The following is a 19,894-nucleotide window of genomic DNA, read 5'->3' as shown; positions in this document are numbered from 1 at the left end:
GTATGGTGGTCTCTGCTGTGGTTCTGCCATGTTGGGACTCTCTCATGTGTGTCCACCAGTACCCAGATTTTTATCCTAGAGGTCATGGGTTCAAGCTCTTCTGTAATTAGGTGAAGTCAGTCCAGCCCTAGGCCTCCATTGTGCACAGTTCCATAAAGCTTATTCTCTCCTGTAGCTGAGGCCTGGGAGGCAACACGCATTTTCCTCTGCAACTCTCAAGGCTCCTAGAGACACAGAAAATGCCAGGCAGGATTCAAGGGTGGGTGTAAATACAGAAGGAGTAAGAATGAATCCCCTCTGCAGATTCCCACCAGAGGCCACAATCTGGAGCCCTGGGGTACCCTGATAAATCAACTTCTGGAAGATGAACTTGAGTGTGGAGGTGTGCAGTTGAGAGAATCCTGTCATCATGAACTCAGAAACTCAGGGCCTTTACATTCCCAGGGGGCTGTGCGACGTGGCTTGAGCCAGTTTCCAGTTTCTCTCCTCATTAAATTAGTTTAAAGCACTGGCACTCGGGAGAGGGGAATTCTGTAGATAATCAAATAGGTTTATTTATTTTTTGGCCCTCATTCCTGCCTGCCATGATCAGATTACTTTTCACAGACTAGAGCAGGCTGGGAGGTGGAGGACGGGTGGGCGGGGCTTGGGAGTGGGGGTGGGGGTTGTGATTTACTTTTAAACTTTCAATATGTGTTCACCTTGTGTGGTTGGGTGTGGAAAGCCGGAAAAAAGGGGGGCTGAGGGGGTTCCCAATCGAGTGAAATTCTCATTCCATGGGTATTACTATGCCTGTAGGGCTGGCAGCATTAAATGTTTAGCTAGTCTGCAAATAACTACAGAACACAATAGAGTCCCCCCCCTTCCTCTCCCTCTCTCTCTTTTTCTTTTCCTGCTTCCAAGTGCTTTCTTAGAGGCTGGAGCTGGGCAGATCTCCAAAGGTGCAGCAGCCACAACAATCCCGCAGTTACACAACTTGCAGCAACTCTGTCAGCCTGCTGCTAATGAGCTGAAGGCCAGGAACATTGGAGGAGGTGAAGAAGAAGCTTCCAGACCTCCTCCCTTCACCCTAGAAACCCAGGATCCCCTAACCTCAGCCCCAGATCGCGTCCAGATCCAGTCCTGTTCTCTCACAGGACAAACACCAATGGCTCCTTTTGGAAGAAACTTGCTAAAGACTCGGCATAAAAACAGGTAAAGTCAAGGGTGCTGGCGTGTGTGTGTGTGTGTGTGTGTATCCTAAATGTGGAAATTTGTGCTTGGTTTCATTAAGATTATGATGAAAAAACTGTTTTGCTTTGGGGGGGGCACAAAATCTCAGGGAGTAGGGAGTTGCATCTAATCTGAACATCCAGCTTCTAAGGACCCATTCCAGTAGCGAAGCTGACCAGAGCCAGCACAAGGATGTCAAAAAAAATGATTAACTTTGACTCTCATTTTCCCTTTTGGTTAGTCTGATTCCACAACTAGTATCAACATTTCCCTATTTGTTGCCCTGAGCGTTTAAAGAACGTGGTGGCATGTCAAGCTTCATTTGGTACAAAGAGAAACGACAGAACGTTAACATGTACAGTTTGATGAAAGTATAGCTAGAATTCAGAGCCACCTGTTGGAATGAAAAATACACAGCTGCCGATAGAGTCAGGAAAAACAAGGTTTGCTTCTCCTGAGAGTGTGGCCATTCCTGAAAACTGGAACCTTGGGAAAGTGGTCTTTGGGAACTGGAGAGTTCCTAAGGAAACAACAACAACCACAAAAATACTTTGCAGAGAAACTTTTCATGAAATGGTTCATTCAAAAATCTTAGAGAATTTTAGATGACTTAGGCTCTGAAAAAGGATTCAAGTAGCTGATCCCTTTAAATCTTGTATTTCCTTGTCTTCTTTGATTTGATTTGATATGTCAAGCCTGCAATGCTTAAATACATGTACTTAATTACATATACACATATACATACAGGCACACACACATATATATATATGCACACAGAGATTTTCTTAGGCCTATACCTGTGTTTCAGTTTCATTACTTTATTTGCAACTCAAATACTTTATTTTCAGAAATGAGGATAATTTTAGAGATGGACTTTATATTTTTAATGTATCTGTTTTGGCAAAGGGGCTTTTCAACCTCTGTCTCTCAATTGTGCCTGTTGGTGCTTGTCATAATTTGCTTAGCATAAATTTAAGCAGATACAATTACATAGTAGGAAATGATATAATTATTTCCAAGTGTCTGCATAACAATATAGTGAAACAAGTTAAGTAAATCGCCATACTTTATTTTGTATAAAAATATCTACTTCAAATATTCTGTTTTTAATCCATTTTAAACATAGTAATGATTTTGTGACTAAATTTCCTTTAGAAACTAAACAAACATAATAATAAAAATGCTAGTCACTGTAAATATAAAATGTTATTTATAAAAGAACTATGTTTTCCTATGTATATTTTAGTAAAATTGTTTGTATATTTTTCAAAAGATGGTTGATGTTTATCAAAAGTTGATTCTTGTTTTAAAAATGACACTGTATTAAAAAAAATCCAGAAAAGCATCTCCACCTCTTCCTAACTTCATTTTTTAGATGATTTTATAGTACTATTATAATAAAATTGGCAATTGTTAAATGTCCTGAAAATATCTAAAAATTTACTCTGGAAAAGTTTATTGTGCTGTTAAACTAAATAACTTGTGTTTCTGGCAAACATAAAGTAGATTTAGAGAATTGCCATTGTGTTTGCTATATGTGTTTTTAAACTCCATCATTAGTATGCCAAGCAGCAGCTCCATAAAACTTTCCACACACCCCAGGGAGTTTTCCCAGGAAAGTACATCCTCACTTTCATGACATCAATTTTACTAACACCTCCATCTTTTCTATCCATTAAAACTAGTCATCATTCAAAATAAGAAGAGAAACTTTTTTTTTTTTTTGTCGGTTGTGGGGCCTGAACTCTGGGCCTGGGCGCTGTCCCTCAGCTCTTCAGCTGAAGGCTAGCAGTCTACCACTTGAGCCACAGTAACACTTCTGGCTTTTTCTGCTTATATGGTGCTAAGGAATCGAACCCAGGGCCTCATGCATGCAAAGCAAGCACTCTACCACTGAGCCACCTTCCCAGCCCCAAGAGAAACATTTTTAATAGGACATTTTCAAGGTAAGTTTTGAAGAAGTGCAGGAAGCAGAAGTACATAGATACTTTAGTAATGTTTCAGCTTTCTTTGGGAAAATGGAACCGTGCTTCTGAAGATGATGCTTTATTATGAAAGGAAGATTCTTGGCCATAGTGGTAAAAATAAGGATATATGTAAGCAGCTCTAATAACTGATTACTTCTCTCTGCAGATTTCTTTTTAATTAATCCAAAAGAAAAAAAAGTTAAATCACAGTAGTGGTGAAAAACATTAAACTATGATTATTCCAAAATGATTAGTGAATGAATCATGATGTTTTGAAATAGACTTTTGGGAGGCATTTATTCTTGCTTGTATGAAGCCTTTTGTGTTTTGTGTTGTTTTTCATCTTCTTAAAGAGGAAATCAGTGAAAATTAATCACATGATTAAGTTAATCCATTTAAGTTTTCAACATACAGAAATATGATGGATAAAACAAGGAGTAGTGAATTTATAGGAATATAGTCATATACAATACATATATTAAAATGTATATGACCATTGGCGCTGGGAAGGTGGCTCAGTGGTAGAGCGCTTGCCTTGCATGCTTGAGGCCCTGGGTTCAATTCCTCAGCACCACATAAGCAGAAAAAAAAAAGCCGGAAGTGGCGCTGTGGCTCAAGTAGTAGAGCGCTAGCCTTGAGCTGAGGAGCTGAGGAACAGCGCCCAGGCCCAGAGTTCAGACCCCACGACCAGACCCCCCCTCAAAAAATGTATATGACCATGCTCTATGGATTATATGTATATATAATATATGAATGTATGTACACCTTATGAATATTATTTTCTGTAGAGCACAAAATAAGCATTTTTAGAGTATGTATGTTTTGTGACATGTAACTTAATGAAAAGAAATAGTTGAGCATAACTGCATCTTCATCAGCACGAAAAAGAATATGTGGATCTGATAATTTTCCTGCATGCATTCACCTCTGTTCACTCTGGACTTAACCTGATTAGGGAACTGAGCAATTGTTCTTATAGTAATGGACTGTTGAGAGTCTTAGAGGTAAACAGGATGCAAATGAAACTTCAAAGAATGAAGCAGAAGAGCTTTTAGAAAACAAGGCTGTAAACTTGAAGAGGGTGTGGCAACATCTGTCTAGACAACATCATGTTTTCATGCCTTAGACGGTGCCTGCCTGGCATGTTGTGGACCTGTAATTCAGCAGTCCATTACATTTTGTAAACTAAATTATAATTTCTATCCAAATGAGAAACACAGTAATTATTTTATTCCTTATTCATCATGTGATGTCAGCTGGTATCTTATAAAACTCAGTATCTTTTAAGGGATTGAATGATGATATCATCCAAAACCTAAGGAGATAATCACATGATGTTTGGATTTTGACATAAAGCTAATTGTTCTCTGCCAGATAATTTATGAAACATCTGAGATTGAAGTTTCGACAATATTCTTCAGAAATTCCCAAGTAATGCTTTTGTCTGTCACAAAATAATTAAATTTGGGCTGGGAAGGTAGCTCAGTGGTAGAGTGCTTTCCTTGCATGCATGAGGTCTTGGGTTCGATTCCTCAGCACAACATAATCATAAAAACCAGAGGTGTAGATATGGTTCAAGTGGTAGAGCGCTAGCCTTGAGCTGAAGATCTGAGGGAGAGTGCCCAGGCCCAGAGTTCAGGACCCAAGACTGACATAAATAAATAAATAAATAAATAAATAATATAAACAAAAAAATAAATAAATTTGAGCATACCAACTTTTAGACATTTTTCTCAAACTTTCATATAAATAAAAATACATAGAGGCAGTTTAAAGATTTTAATGTGTACATTCAGGATAAATGATTTTAACGATTGATTATAGTAATGGTTAACTACAAGAATACATCTTTCAAAGTTTCTTGGTCTTAGGTAACATATTGTTTATTTTGGTTCCAGACAATAGAATGTTCTGATTGAAACCTGAAAACTGATGCACTTGTTGTTATTAAGAGCTTTGGTCAACCTGAAGAATAAAAATGGTGAACAGTAGAGCTAGTTTGTTCAACAAATTATTCACATTTCTAAATATGTTTTGTTCCATCACTTACTAAACAGCTATTGCTTCTTACATAGAACTCAAGTGAATAGTAATGGAACACTAATGCATTTTATATTCTTTTTTGATTTTTATTTTTTGTCAGTAATGGGGTTTGTACTCAGGATATGGGCATTTTCCCACTACCACTCTGAGCCACTATGGCACTTGCAGTTTTCTGGTGGTTAATTGGAGATAAGAATCTCACAGATTTTCCTGCAGGGGCTGGCTTTGAACCAGGATCCTTTGATCTCATCCTCCTGAGTAACTAGGATTACAGGTGTGAGCCACCAGTTCCCAGGTGTGCTTGATATTCTTGTGAATGTTCAACAATGGAATTTACATTATTAACTTAGCTATTCACACAAGTTCCATTTCTTGAATGTATCACAGGATTTTAGGAACAATTCTCAAAGCTCAGACACAGAATATTCCTATAATGCGTTTTGGACCTCTAGGTTTTCAGACATTATATATATATTTCAGACATTATATATATTATATATATACATACATACCTATATATGTCATGATATATATGTATATGTATACATATATATGTTTTTATTTTAGTTTTTCTCTTTTCTTTCTTTCTTTCTTTCTGATTTTTTTCTGAGATTGTCTCTATGTAGCCCAAGCTGACCATGAACTCAATATCCTCCTCCCTCAGCCTGTTGAGTGCTAGGAATCTAGACAAGGGCTACTTGGTTCTGAGAAAACATCTAATGGAGTTGATTAATAACATTTAGAAGAAAGATAACTGTTGGAACTTTTGCCACACTTTCCTAGAAAGCAAAATTTATCATAATGAAGCCATATTCCTTGGATCTGTCAGAAATACGAATTAGAATATTTTCCGTGAAGTGATGTGTTTGAATTATTTCTAGTCTTTTCCTCTTTTCCTAAATATGTGAATATATATGCTCTTCGTAATAAGAAGTATAATAATCTATAGTGTCTTCTTTCTGCAAAATGTGAAAGTATCAACAGCTATCCTCAAATTAAGAATATTCTGCAAATTGGATTGAGAAATGTCAGATTATTGGAGTCAGGGTAAATGCTTTGGGGAAGAAGAGCGTCTGTTCTTTGTAAGAAGAAGTATAATAATCTAGAGTGTCTTTGTCTTGCAAAATGTGAAAGTATCATGAGCTATCTTCAAATTAAGATTTACAATTTTCCACAGATTGGATTGAGAGATGTCAGATTATTGAAATGTGTAGGTCTCTATTCTCTGATGTTCTGAGAGAGATTTCTCTGGATGATACCTGGGAACTTGACAACTGACAGTCCATTAAGAATAATGATTGGAATGCTTTATTCCTGGCAAAAAGATCTCAGGAGTACTCGCAGGGGTGAAATTAAGCTCCAAGTTGAAACTTGAATTGCTTCTTAAAACCATCTAAGCCAAGTTAACATTTGCTGTATAAGATATCCTGCACGCATCAGTGCATACATAATACTTGTCAAAGAGGACAGTTGGTAAATGGAGGTTTTGGAAAGATGTCTTAAAAGCTTCAAAGTTAGTTAATTTAACATAGAATATGTCTTGATTAGGTGGATTGTATAAATTTGCATTTCTTTCCTTAAAGTTATTTCAATCCAATGACTGCTATGAGTACTTCAAAGAAAAAAAAAACATGTTGATCTTTTAAAAATAAGTTTTGTTGAGCTGGGAAGGTGGCTCAGTGGTAGAGTGCTTGCCTCTCATGCATGAGGCCCTGGGTTCGATTCCTCAGTACTTACATAAGCAGAAAAGGCCAGAAGTGGTGCTGTGGCTCTAGTGGTAGGGCTCTAGCCTTGAGCTGAAGAACTGAGGGACAGCGCCCAGGCCCAGAGTTCAGGCCCCACGACCGACAAAAAAGAAACAAAACAAAAAGATGCAAGGCTGCCCTTTCCTCATCCCTGTGCATCTGAAACAACTAACTCCACCTGGCCTCCAAATACTGACAGTTCCAGCTGTCAGAATTTAAGACACTATAGTCAATTTTGCTGGGTTTCTGATAAAACTAATGAACAGAAACAAAGCAAAGGGCACTTGTACTATGTCTTCTCAAACAAAGCTCTTCCCTCATTTCCTAGCCCTTGATAAATTTGCAGGATGGTAGTGGATCACCACTACAGACTTTACTGCTCCTTTGGAAATAGTAATATTTTCTTTTAAAAGGAAGGGTTATGCTTTTTGTGTTAGATTATTGCTGTTTATGCAACTAAGGAAAACTAGAACTAGACTAGGAGTTTATCTACAGAGTTGAGTTTCTAGTCACAGTGTTTAGGACATATCAGGGTATACATTTAATCTTTCTAATATGATGAGTGACAATAACTTGCAATGACAAATCCAAATTTTCACCATGTTGTGCATTTTGAGGAATACCAGTGTGTGAAAGAAAATACAAATAATCTATTTTAAAATGACTACGCTCATTGCGGTTCTTAGGAAGTGATTATAACAATGAAGAAACCCCAGTGCTTTACCTTCATTGACTTCAGACTAAGTTTGCCTTCATTAATATTTCTTACAGCATTCACTGCAAGCCGTGTGCACTGTTCCGAGTGGATTGTAAAATCAACCTATTTAAAATGGTATAACTTAAAAATGCTATTAAGAAGGTATTATTACTTTCCCCTAGTCTACACATGACACAATAAAGACACAAAGAACAGCTCTGATAAATGCATAGAGACAAACTCAAAATTCAACCATGGATGAGGAACCTTTCTACAGCCAAGGGTCATTTTATGTTGATAACATCATTCACAGACAATGTGAAATCTATAAGGCAGATGGTCATAAGCAGCCCGTGAGAAACAGAATTGTATGAGTCGATCCCATCACATCTATCCCAAATGGTTCAGCCTGCAGCCTGGAGGTTCCCACCCTTGGGATGGTCTACTTAGGATTTATTTTTCTCATCTAAAAAATAATCCTAAACAATTAGTTCTAAACCATTAAGTGTTTGGACTCAATCCGATTATATATAAAAGATGTTGAATCTAGTAGATCTAGAACTTAATAAAAACTTATTAAGTATTGTGCTGTTGAAATCTGTAAGATGGAAAATGCTATCATATCTATCTATGGAAGTTTTTGCATGTTGACTTTTGTTTTACTTGTACATTTTGTCTTTTCTTTTCCCTTTCTTTCTTTCTTTCTTTCTTTCTTTCTTTCTTTCTTTCTTTCTTTCTTTCTTTCTTTCTTTCTTTCTTTCCTTCCTGCCTCCCTCCCTCCCTCCCTCCCTCCTTCTCTCTCTTTCTCTTTCTCTCTCTTTCTTTCTTTCTTTCTTTCTCTCTCTCTCTTTCTTTCTTTCTCTCTCTTTCTTTCTTTCTTAGATAATGGAGATCAAACCCAGGAGATATACTTGCTATGCATGCACTTTGTCAGTGAGCTACATCTCAACCCAAGAAGTTTTCAATATTTTAGTATCAGGTGATATTTTGTACTCCACCTTTCACTCACTAGAACTTCTGTATAACTACTTAACTCTTTTTCAAAACAACATAAAGAGATCACAAAACATTGAACACAATTAGAAAAGTGTCTACAAAATCTCTTAGAGGAAGTGGCGCTGTGGCTCAAGTGGTAGAGTACTCGCCTTGAGCTCAAGAGCATAGTAGGGTCAGTGCCCAGGCCCAGAGTTCAAGCCCCACGACCAACAAAAAAAAAAAAAAAGAAACATCCAAAATCTCTTAGAGTATTGATAAAGCTTTTGAATTCCAATAGCTTTTCACATTTACTATTACAGCCTTTTTGAACTAAATTATATGATTAATAATTTTACAAAATATAGCAAAAACTAACACAATACAGTTTAAGAAATTTTTCTGTATCTTTTTTATAGTTCTTACATAAAGAAATAATCCAGAAATATTTTGAGAAACAAAATTATTATTCTGGTTTTTTTTTAGGGCTTGTAAACTCTATTTGGTTCTGTACTTGACATGCAAAGACACAACTTCATTCCTAAGTGATTAAGTTCCTAATTGGAGAAAATAGCACATTAGTGAAATAACTCATGCATGAACATTTTTTAAAAAAAATTACTCTTCCCTGGCAAAATATCTTTGCCAGGATAGATAAAATCATAGTCTTAGCAATGCAATATTAAAAATGAGAGTATAATCTTTTGGAGTTGGAGCAAGTTACTCTGTGGAGTAGGTTCCTGGTAACTATTGATGACTGACTTAAAAATTACATGAGAAAGGAGTAAATGGAAGTAAAGGAAAATAAAAGAAGCATCATCATAATTAAGTAGCATTTATTATACTCCCACTATGACAGGCTTGGACAAGACAAAGGAACGCAATAAGATGCACAATAGATGTAGGAGGGGGCTGAATCATTGACAATCATTGACAACTAAGACTTACTCAGATACGGTAATCAAGAGACAGATCCAGGAATCAAGTAGCAATATGGTCACTCCAACAAGAATCCATTATCAGGATTGAGCTGGTAGTACACAATATTTCACAACGTTTTAACAGAAGTGTTTAGGAAAAAAATAAGAATATGTTTATGTAACAGTGTGACATTTAGAGTCAATCATAATTAACTATTTATTCTAATAACCATATTAAATTGGACATTTTTTCAATAATTTTTTCTATCATTGTATGACTCTGATGTTTAATTTCTATTAATATGGATAGTAACCCAACTTTAGCAAATTCTCATGTCCACTAATTATGGTGCATCATTAATCGATGCTTAGTGTACAAAAGTTATTTACATACCCCTTTGCCGAATGACGAAATATTTTATGACCATATATTTAGTATGTGCCTCAAGAACCTTTATCTACTCTAGTGCTCCTAATTTACTCTCATCTCTTTTAACCATACTAGGGTTTCCTGAAGCTATAGTTCACTAGGAAAATTCTCCTCCCAGTAAATGTTAGAGAACAAAATCTCCTATAACAGAATGCAAAGATACATTTAATTAAAATAAAATAAATATTTTAAAATAAATATTACATATTTGCTTGGAATATGTGATAAATTTTATTGAAAATCCTTGATTGTTTCTATTAGTAGACATATAATAAGTGAACTCATATGGAAAGAAAAGAAGTGGACATGCCAGTTAGAAGCACTGAAGAAGCTATAGCAGACCTTTGAAATGCATCATTATTCACAGAACAGAAAGACAGGCACATTCCAGCAGTAAGCAAGAAAATATTTGTCCTCCAAGCAAAAAAGGTCAGATAAGTTGATGTTAGGTGAAATGAACCCCAAGGTAAGTATTCAAATGTTTTTGCTTTCATGCAATTGTTTCTAACATATTTATAAGATGATTTCTTTGTTGCTTTGTATGTCCTTTCCCCACGGTATAACCCCTGCTTTCACTGTATTTGATGTTGGTATAATTTGTGGAGAGGAAGGGATACAGGTGGACCCATTGCAACAATGTGATGTACAAATTGTTATGTCGAAAAACGAACTTTGGTGGGGGGGGTGGGGAGGGCTGGGGGAGGAAGGGGAAGATGGGAAGGGATGGGAAGGGGAAACAAAGGAGGAGGCAACAATACTTGATAAGAAATAAATGTACTCATTATTCCCCCCCCCAAAAAAACAAAATATTTGTCCTCATTTCTTTCCTGCTTGTTTACCATTGTAATTGTAAAAATCAAGGAATTATGTATGAATATATTTGTTTTGTAGGCATCAGGGTTTCAACTGAGGGCCTCTTACTTGCTTAGCTGGCTTGCTTAGTTGAGTCTATCTTTAACCAGCTTCTTTATGATAGTTATTTTGGAGATGAAGTTTCATAGACTTTCATGTTCTGGCTGGCTGTCAACCATATTCCTTTGGATATCAGACTCCTGAGTAGCTAGGATAACAGACATGAACCACTTAGCATCCAGTTGAAATAAGTTTATAAATGTGATGGTTTTTTAGTAGCTCTGATTTTTTTTTACATTTTTGTTGGTTTGTGGGGTTTGAACTCAGGGCCTGTGTGCTATCCCTGCACTTTGCTGCTTAAGGCTAGCTCTCTACAGCTTTGAGCCACAGCTCTACTTCTGGTTTCCTGGTGGTTAATTGGAAATGGGAATCTCACAAACTTTCCTGTCTGGGCTGGTTTTGAACCACTATCCTCAGATCTCAGCCTCCTGAATACCTAGGATTATAGCTGTAAGCCATTAGCACCCCGCTGGTTCTGCTTTTAATTTAGAGAACTTACTCTAATCACAGTAACTTTATAAAATACATAAGCTGTACACAGCTGTCTAGCCTGTCAGATTTGTAGTCTTTGTACATATCTGTGTATTTGTACGTATATGTGTATGCTTGTGTCTATTTCCTGTTGTTTGTGATTCAAGATGATGATTCATGATTAATTAATCCAGAAATGTTAAATGCACTCTACATTTTGGTGTTCATTATGAAAATATTTTTGATAATTCCTTTATACACTATACTTTATAGAATTCAATAGTTAATGGAAATAATTGAAATTAAATCAGATGAAGTAAAATGTCCTATTAAAATCCATCTAATCAACAACAGATATGTATTAACCTTGTCATATGTGTCATACATTATTTTAGATTTTAGAGATAAATGAGTAGGAATAAATTTCTGCTCTCATTGACCATGCAGAAGTGGTAAATTGACCAATAATACAAGAACAAGAACTTGATCAGAAGTCTCAAGTGGTGATGAATGCGAGAATGAAGGGGAATGAAGTGCTGCAAAGAATGAAAAGTGGTTTGAAAAGTGATTTAAGGCTTGAGTGAAAAAATGAGATTGGGCATGAAAAGCTCTGGAAGGAAACTTAATTTCAGCAGCTGGAACACAAAACATGAAGTCACTGAGATGAAGTAGAACTTGCAGTTATAGAAGAAAAAAAGGAAGAATAGAGAGTAAAGGGTCTAACAGCAAGAAGAGATTGTGTCAGAAATTCATAGCTGTGTTTGGGCCTTGCTGGTTTCAGATTCTTAGTTATTATCCAAGTGGGGATGTTTACCAAGATACTGGAACCTGGAGCTAAGAACTAGAGGCAAAAGTTTGGAAGTATAATGGATGACAATGACAATATATAACTTCTCTGCCAGTCTCAAAAAGTAGCAGTAGAGCTGGACCCTAACTGAAATCCAAGATTTGAAGGCTAGCCGATGAGGAAAAGAACGTGACAGGTAAAGAAGAATTAGAAGGAATACAAAGGCTTTGACATTATCACACCACTGTAGTGCAAGGGACCATTGCAAATCTGTGAGCAAGGGAGTAACATGGTGATTACATACCATGAAGATTAACCATGGTAACCAGAGAAAGAACATTGGTGCATTTATTAGTGGAGAGTTCAGGGGACTTTTTTTTTCTTTTGCTTTTTTGGCAATCTGGGCCTGGGTTCTGTCCCTGAGCTTCTTTGGTTCAAGGCTAGTGCTCTGCCACTTGAGCCATGGAGCTACTCTGCCTTTTACTGAATAATTAATTGGAGATAAAATTCTTACTGGCTTTCTTGCCTGGGTTGGCTCCAAATCGCAATCCTTAGATCTCAGCCTCCTGAGTGGCTAGGATTTCAGACATGAGCCACCGGCACTCAGCTCAAGAGATGTTTTACACACAAAGTGAAGAAGGGGAACATGAGTTGCTATGGTGACAGCATTTCTAAGAATTCAGTGGGCAGGAACAATGGTCAGGATGGAAAGAAAGCAAAAAGAATCAATGGTCCTGAGTAATTGAGGATGTAGGTATGTCATCATAAGGAGCAGAAGGACAATTTTTAAGGAGGGAATAGTTCCATAATGAATAGTAAATATTCAAGATGACACATGTTACCAAATATTCCACCTCCAAACACCTGGTATTTGGCCATGCTGCACCTGAGAAGGGGCTGTGAAAGCTGCCATTCATCCAGCCTGCTCTCATTCCTGCTCAGCCATGTGAGGCTGATTGATTTGGAGCACACTGCACCTGGAGTGTGGCTTTCACAGCAAAGCTCACTGGTTCCAGTCAGGCCCTTCAAGCTGACTAATCCTATGTTAATCCTACATGAAGTAGCTCCCTTTATAATAATGCTTTAATTATTACCTTTGGTGGAAATTGCTTTCAAATTCTACCATGACTTCCACTAGATTGTAGGTTTCTTTTGTGTTATTTTATTTATTTATTTATTTTAGGTTTCTTTTGTGTTATTACCTACTTATCTCCTAGGAAACCTTAGGCAGGATACATGTGAAAATATTGAAGTTCAGGAATGTTTTATCATTAAAAATGACAGTAAATGTAGGGACAGGGACACAGATCCTCCCTGTAATCCTAGCTATTTGGTAGGTGGATGTAGAAAGGATTGTAGCTCAAGCTCAAGATCAGCATGGGAAAATTTAGTGAGACCACCATTTCAATAAATAAACTGGTAATACATGCCTTCAATCCTAACTATGCAGGAGGCTTAGATAAGAGAATTTTAGTTTATTAGATAAGAGATTTTTGCCTATTCCTGGTAACAAACAAGACACTCTATCTAAAGAAAAAAATACAAAACTAAGCTAAAGCAAAGAGGACTGTGGTAGTAAAATATTTAGTCATCACAAAACCCTGAGTTCAAACCTCAGAACTACTAACACTAAAACATTACAAATAAAGGTTAGCTTTTTGGTGCAATTATAGTATTGAGGTTAGGAGTTAGCAAATCCTTTATGTAAAAGGCTATGCATGAAAAGTGTTTTATATTTTTCTTGCCACAATGTTAGTATCTCAACTAATCTCTCTGTCATTGTAGTGTGAAAATAGCCATTGACAATATGTAATGAAATAGGCATACATATGTTTCAATAAACTTCATTAGAAAAAGAAGTGGGCAAGGAGATTACAATCCCTAAGCCTCTATTCAGATCTCCTGACCTAGGTTGGCAACTGAGAAATATCCATCATTTCTCTCCCAGCAATTGCCTCTTTTGTCTCTCACCCCACCCACATTTTGAACAAGAAAAAAAAAAGTCTATTCATTTGGCTTTTAGGTTGCAAAGGTGAAAAATTCAGCCTAGGCTCTGAATGGAAAATTAGCACAACAGCAAACATATCAGGTAAATAATAAGTGCTGTTATCAAGAGTACCTTGAGTGCTGTGGAAATATCAAGATTGGGCTGGAATGAGGTGTGGCTCAATTGGCAGAGAGTAAGCCTGAGGCCCAGGGTTCAAACCTCAAGATTGTCCAAGAGAAAACCCAAAGAACAATCTCACTTTCTTCTGGTGTTAGGTTATTCAAAGACAATCAGGAAATTTTCCAAGTGAAGTATTTGAAGCAGAGAAAGGCTTACATGGAGAAATTAGGAAAGAGGTGTCTGAGCACAACAGAACAGAAAAGCCAGTCAGTATGAAAACATAGCAGTTGCAGATCAATCCAGTCTAGGAATTAGTAAAAAATATTCATGAGTTAGCTTACTAGATCTCTTAGAGATCAGCAAGAGGTGTGGAATGTGGGCCTCAAGGTTCATGTGAAAGAATGCTTGAGGATGAGCTGGAAGAATCTGATGAAAGAATCTCAGAAACAGAGAAGAGAAAAGGAAGGAAGAAAGGAAGATAGGGAAGGAACAGAAGGGTGGAGGGATGGAAAGTGGGAAAGGAGAAGAGAAAGATAAATTTCAAATGTAAGACTTGGCAATCACTTTGTGATTTTAATCATGGAATGTATAAAAGTGGACTTTTGTTTCAAACAATAGTCTGCTAACTTTGGAAAAGTAATTTTATTACCAGTTTTATTAGAAAGCAATAATAGTACAAGGTGGTCTTATTGTGATAATTCTATTGGTGTGTACAGGGTGCTTTGAACAAGTTTATCCCCTCTGTTATACTTCCTTAATCAGCTGCCTCTCCTACTTTTCAGTGTTTTAGAGTTACATTGATCCTGTTAACCCTGCAATACTTTCTCTTTCCTTCCCCCATCCCACTGATTCCTTCCCCCAGATAGTCCCTGTTTTGCTTATGACATTGACATCATCATCATCATCATCATCATCATCATCATCATTTTATGGCTACATTTTATATATGAACACACTTATGGTATTTGGCTATTAGAGCTTGGTTTATTTCACTTGACATGTTCTTTAGTTCTATCCACTTATCTGCAAATGACAACATTTCATGGTCTTTAGGCCATACTACGTCATCAAATCTATTCAAATGGTTGACATATAAACCACTTTCATTAATAGGCCAACAATAAAAAGAGTTGGGGTTGGCCATGTGAATATTTGTCTTGCATGACACCACATCTAATGAAGATGTGTAGAAATTAAAATACATGCGGGAAAGTAGAAGGAGGCCGGAAAAGTAAAGGAAAACCACATGAGAGTATCATTGCAGCAAGAAAGCTGCTAGAAAAGGACTGAGAGGTCACAGAACATTATACTACAAAGTGGCCAGATCCCAGGAATTCTGAAAAAAGCTACTGGATTTGGTAGTTGAACTTGCTGATAATAATCATAAGAAGAGTGAGAATGGGTGGCAATCACTACAGTGGGTTAGAAGAGCAACTACAGATGGTATTGGAGCTCGTAAAGACACTACTATTGAGCAGGATTGTGTGGTAACATGAAAGTTCTCATGATGTGTTATGGTAATGAAGGAAATGGAAGGAAAGAAGTTTGGAAATATAGTATAAGGTGTATTACTTGAGATTGTAGTAGAGATGGAGATGAAAAATCAAAGCACAGTAAATAATTTAACTTTGGGGAGAAAAGTGGACTTGGAATTTTTTTTGTTTTTTGTGGGTCGTGGGGCTTGAACTCTGGACTTGGGCGCTGTCCCTATGCTCTTCAGCTCAAGGAGAGCACGCTACCACTTGAGCCACAGCTGACCTGGAATATTTTTGATTCATAAAACATGTGGGTTTCTCGGATCAGCCATGCTTTTCCGTGCCTTTACTTTTCCTTACCAGAAGAGCAAGACAGACTTGGAAATACTCTTTTCTTTCCACAATCTATCGGTTTGAAATTGTGCTTTAAGTAATTGATTGGTACTTCACTTCATATGAAAAGTTGATTTTTTTTTTTTTTTTTGCCCAGTCTGGGGCTTGCACTCAGAGCCTGGGCACTCTCCCTGAGCTTCTTTGCTCAAGGCTAGCACTCTACCACTTGAAGCCACAGTACCACTTGTGGTACTGAGGAATCAAACCCAGGCCTTCATGAATGCTAGGCAAGCACTCAACACTAGCCACATTCCCAGCCCCTGATTCTTTCTTTCCCTCTCTTTCTCTTTCTTTCTTTCTTTCCTTTCCTTTCTTTCTTTCTTTTTCTTTCTTTCTTTCTTCCTTCTCCTTCTCCTTCCTCTTCCTCTTCCTCTTCTTCTTTTTCTTCCTCTTCCTCTTCTCTTCCTCCTGCTCCTGCTCCTCTTGCTCCTCCTCCTTCTCCTGCTCCTCCTGCTTCTCCTCCTTTTTTTTTTTTCTTTGTCAGTCACAGGGTTTGAACTCCAGGCCTGGGCTCTGTCCCCAAGTTCTTTCAAGACTCACACACCATTAGCCACAGCTCCACTTCCAGTTTTCTAGCAGTTAATTAGAGATGAGAGTCTCACTGAGACTTTTATGCCTGGGCTGGCTTTAATCTTCAGATTTCAGCCTCCTGAGTAGCTAGGATTTCAGGCGTGAGCCACCAAGGCCCAGCAAGCTCGTTATTTTCAATAAAGCTTTTAACTGGAAGCCATGCTTATTGTTTGGAGTATCTGAGAAAATGAAAAGCAAAAATAAAAGAAGTTTCCTTATGTTAGCAGCTGCTGTGCTGAATATTTTTTAATCTTCCACATTTCTGGCACTACTCAGATATGCCAACACATATGCACAGATACACATATGTGTATTTATAAATGTGTACCTTCTTGACTTTCTCTCACCTTTTTTTTAAGTGTATTCTTCTTAAGGTTATGTGCAGAGGGAAAAAAGTTACATAATTCAGGTAATGAATACATTTATTTTTGAACAGTGTCACCTCTTCCTTCATTTTCTCCCACTATTTTTCCCTTCCAATCTCCCTCCCTCACAAGTTATATAGTGCATTTGCAACATAGTGTCTAGTGAATATCAATGCTGTATTTGTCCCACCATTTCTGTGTTTCCTGTACCCTCCCCAAAACAGATAACCTTACACACAAGACAAAAGGTACAGAAATCAGAAGCAGCAACAAAGGAGAAAAACAATGTCCAGCAGCTAAATGTGTCAACCATGACATTTCTGAACGTTTATATACCCAAGGAGAAACAATTTTTGAATCTGTCCTTTGCAAAATTCTCAGTTTAACTCCAGCTTTAGATATGTACAATAGTCAATGCATTCTAGGTGACATGACTAGCGACTGACATTTTTAAACTGGATAGTACATGTAATAAAAAAATAGTCTATGCATACACACCAACAAAAGGGAAACAAATGCTTATAGAAATGCTGTAGAAATAACTACAACTTTTATTAAAAAATATTGTGTCCAGGAAAGTTTGTTTTTTTTAATAAATAGACTTTGTTGCCAAGTATTTCTCTGCAAAATAGAAATCAATGAGGAAACACCAGATATTTTACCAAGCATAGGAACAGGTAAGCCTGGGAAGTAAATCTAGAATTTCCAAGTCTATTAGTGATTTTCTCAGCAGTTGACTTGGTGAAAACTACATGTTAAATATTTACATTTTGATTATAACCAATTTCCGGAATCTGAACTATGAGCCTAGTTTACTCAACCCCCAGTAGTCTCTCATACACATTCTTCACACATTCCCTGCCCTTTCTCTGTTTATGGGAATTAGGTATACAACTACCTTGCAGGCGTGGAATGCCCAGGGATGGCTGGTCTTTTCCTGCATGGCTGGTTTATAGTATCACTTCATAAGAAAATAAAGTTGCATTACTAGAGCATAAAACTAGTAAATACATATCTAGATGATTATAAAATATAGGTTTCAGAGAATTGTATTTTATCATTTGTCTTTATTACTGTTTTGCCATTTGTCTTTAAAATAAAATATATTAATTATCTTAAGGAATCCAATTTTCAAAAAAATTTAGAAATATGTTGTTTTTATTTGGAGGAGACTGTTTGGTATCACTAATTTCCCATGCTTTCTCTACCAAAACAATGACTCAAGTCTTCTCAATGGCCTTTGAAAATATCTGTGTTATTTATGGACAAGAATATTATGCTTATCTCTTCTGCTTATCAGAGGACTGGAGTATTTTGATCCAGAAATTGTTACTTTCAGGGGTGTTTTCTGCACACTGGATTAAGTTAGTTTGTGAGCCAGAGTTTCCTCAATGATTAGCTGCTTTATTTATTTTAATTTTGCTTAAATGGTATTTTATGTTTCTAGATATATGGGCTTGTACTTACAAATAACGTTATCAAAACTATTAGGTAAACTGGAAATGCCACTTAATGGTATAACTCATAATTCAGTTTTGAAAGGCCAGAAATCATAGGGAACATAATAAATCATAGAAATCACTTAAAACAAGGAAGATTTCAATGTAAATAACCATTACAATGTTTGTGAAAATTGTTATTCTGTTTTTTGATAATATTGTTTTTATACACATGAGAAAAGGCCATGAAGAGGTAAATATTCTTAGATATGAGAATGAATTGGTCATTTTGAATTTTCTTATTGGAAGCATACCATTTTGTTCTCAACTTATGTGAATAATACGGATTTTAGAGAGAATAAGATTCCAGATTTCTTCTGGGTGATGAAAGGAAGATAATCTTCTATTTGTTATAGATTTGCTACAAAAGTACTTCTAAAGGCTGTCTGACATCCAATCTTCCATGCCTGTCTCTCAAGAGGAACAAGCAATTAACTGCATAGACCTTTCCCCCCTCATCGTTTCCCACTGTTGTCTCTGGGGATTTCCTATTCATTCAATAAATGCTGCCAATTTTCTCTTATTCTACATCTTCCCTAAATTCTTACTACCTAGGAACTTTTGCGTGGCCCATGTCTTAAGGGAAAGAGACTGTGAGGAAGAAGAGAGAAATGCAATGATAATCTACTCTGCTGACTTTCTGTGCCTGCCACAATTCTACTGGTTCATTTCCAGCATATCTCTTTATCCACAATCTTCTCTCCGTTCCACAACTCACATCCCAGATTTAATGGATAGATATTCTTCTTAAGGATGGAAGAAGATTTAAAAGTTGTGAACGTAAGTTTTTCTGGAACTAAAATAGGCTCTATTCTTGATGCTTGTATTTTTACAGCATAGAATTATAGCATTGCAACTATCAGCTCTGGAATTGACAGGAAATCCAGTTGGGCAAGATTAATAATACCCAGCATAACCCTTTGGTTATGGCATAAAATAAAGCAAAATAAAGTTATGTCTTATTTCATTGATTAGAACATCAACTTTCATCAACATATATGCTATAATATTTGAGACTTATTCTTTGTTAGTTTTGTTTGTAAGAAAAACATGCTAAAGTGAACCACTGATGAAAGACCATCTTGTTTTAAATCTGCAACAAGATTCTTAATTGTGCCACTATTGAGATTAAAAAAATCCTACATGGAGGGGCTAATTTCTGTATTGATATGTTATTGGCCTCTACCTAACAGATGCCAGTAGTAATTTGTAATCTGATTGTGAAAACTAAATTGTACCCATAGTGCCAAATATCTTCAGGGGAAGAAACATTACCCCAATATAAAACCAAAAAGAATAGTCATCTTAAAAAACAATTGATGTTAATAA

General features: G+C 36.6%; 1 protein-coding gene across 1 annotated transcript in view; it reads left to right on the top strand.

Annotated features, from left to right (window-relative positions):
* The first annotated feature begins 1,007 nt into the window (after positions 1-1,007).
* The window catches only part of Rassf9 (Ras association (RalGDS/AF-6) domain family (N-terminal) member 9), a 32,030-nt gene continuing 13,143 nt past the window's right edge, over positions 1,008-19,894 (top strand). The window contains exon 1 of the mRNA XM_013019879.1: positions 1,008-1,194. Within this exon, the coding sequence (XP_012875333.1) occupies positions 1,148-1,194 (47 nt within the window). The 5' untranslated portion in view covers positions 1,008-1,147. The remainder of the gene's footprint in view (positions 1,195-19,894) is intronic.

The sequence above is a fragment of the Dipodomys ordii genome, unplaced genomic scaffold (assembly GCF_000151885.1).
Source record: "Dipodomys ordii isolate 6190 unplaced genomic scaffold, Dord_2.0 Scaffold3, whole genome shotgun sequence".
Taxonomy (NCBI): domain Eukaryota; kingdom Metazoa; phylum Chordata; class Mammalia; order Rodentia; family Heteromyidae; genus Dipodomys; species Dipodomys ordii.
This window is presented reverse-complemented; position numbering and strand designations above follow the sequence as displayed.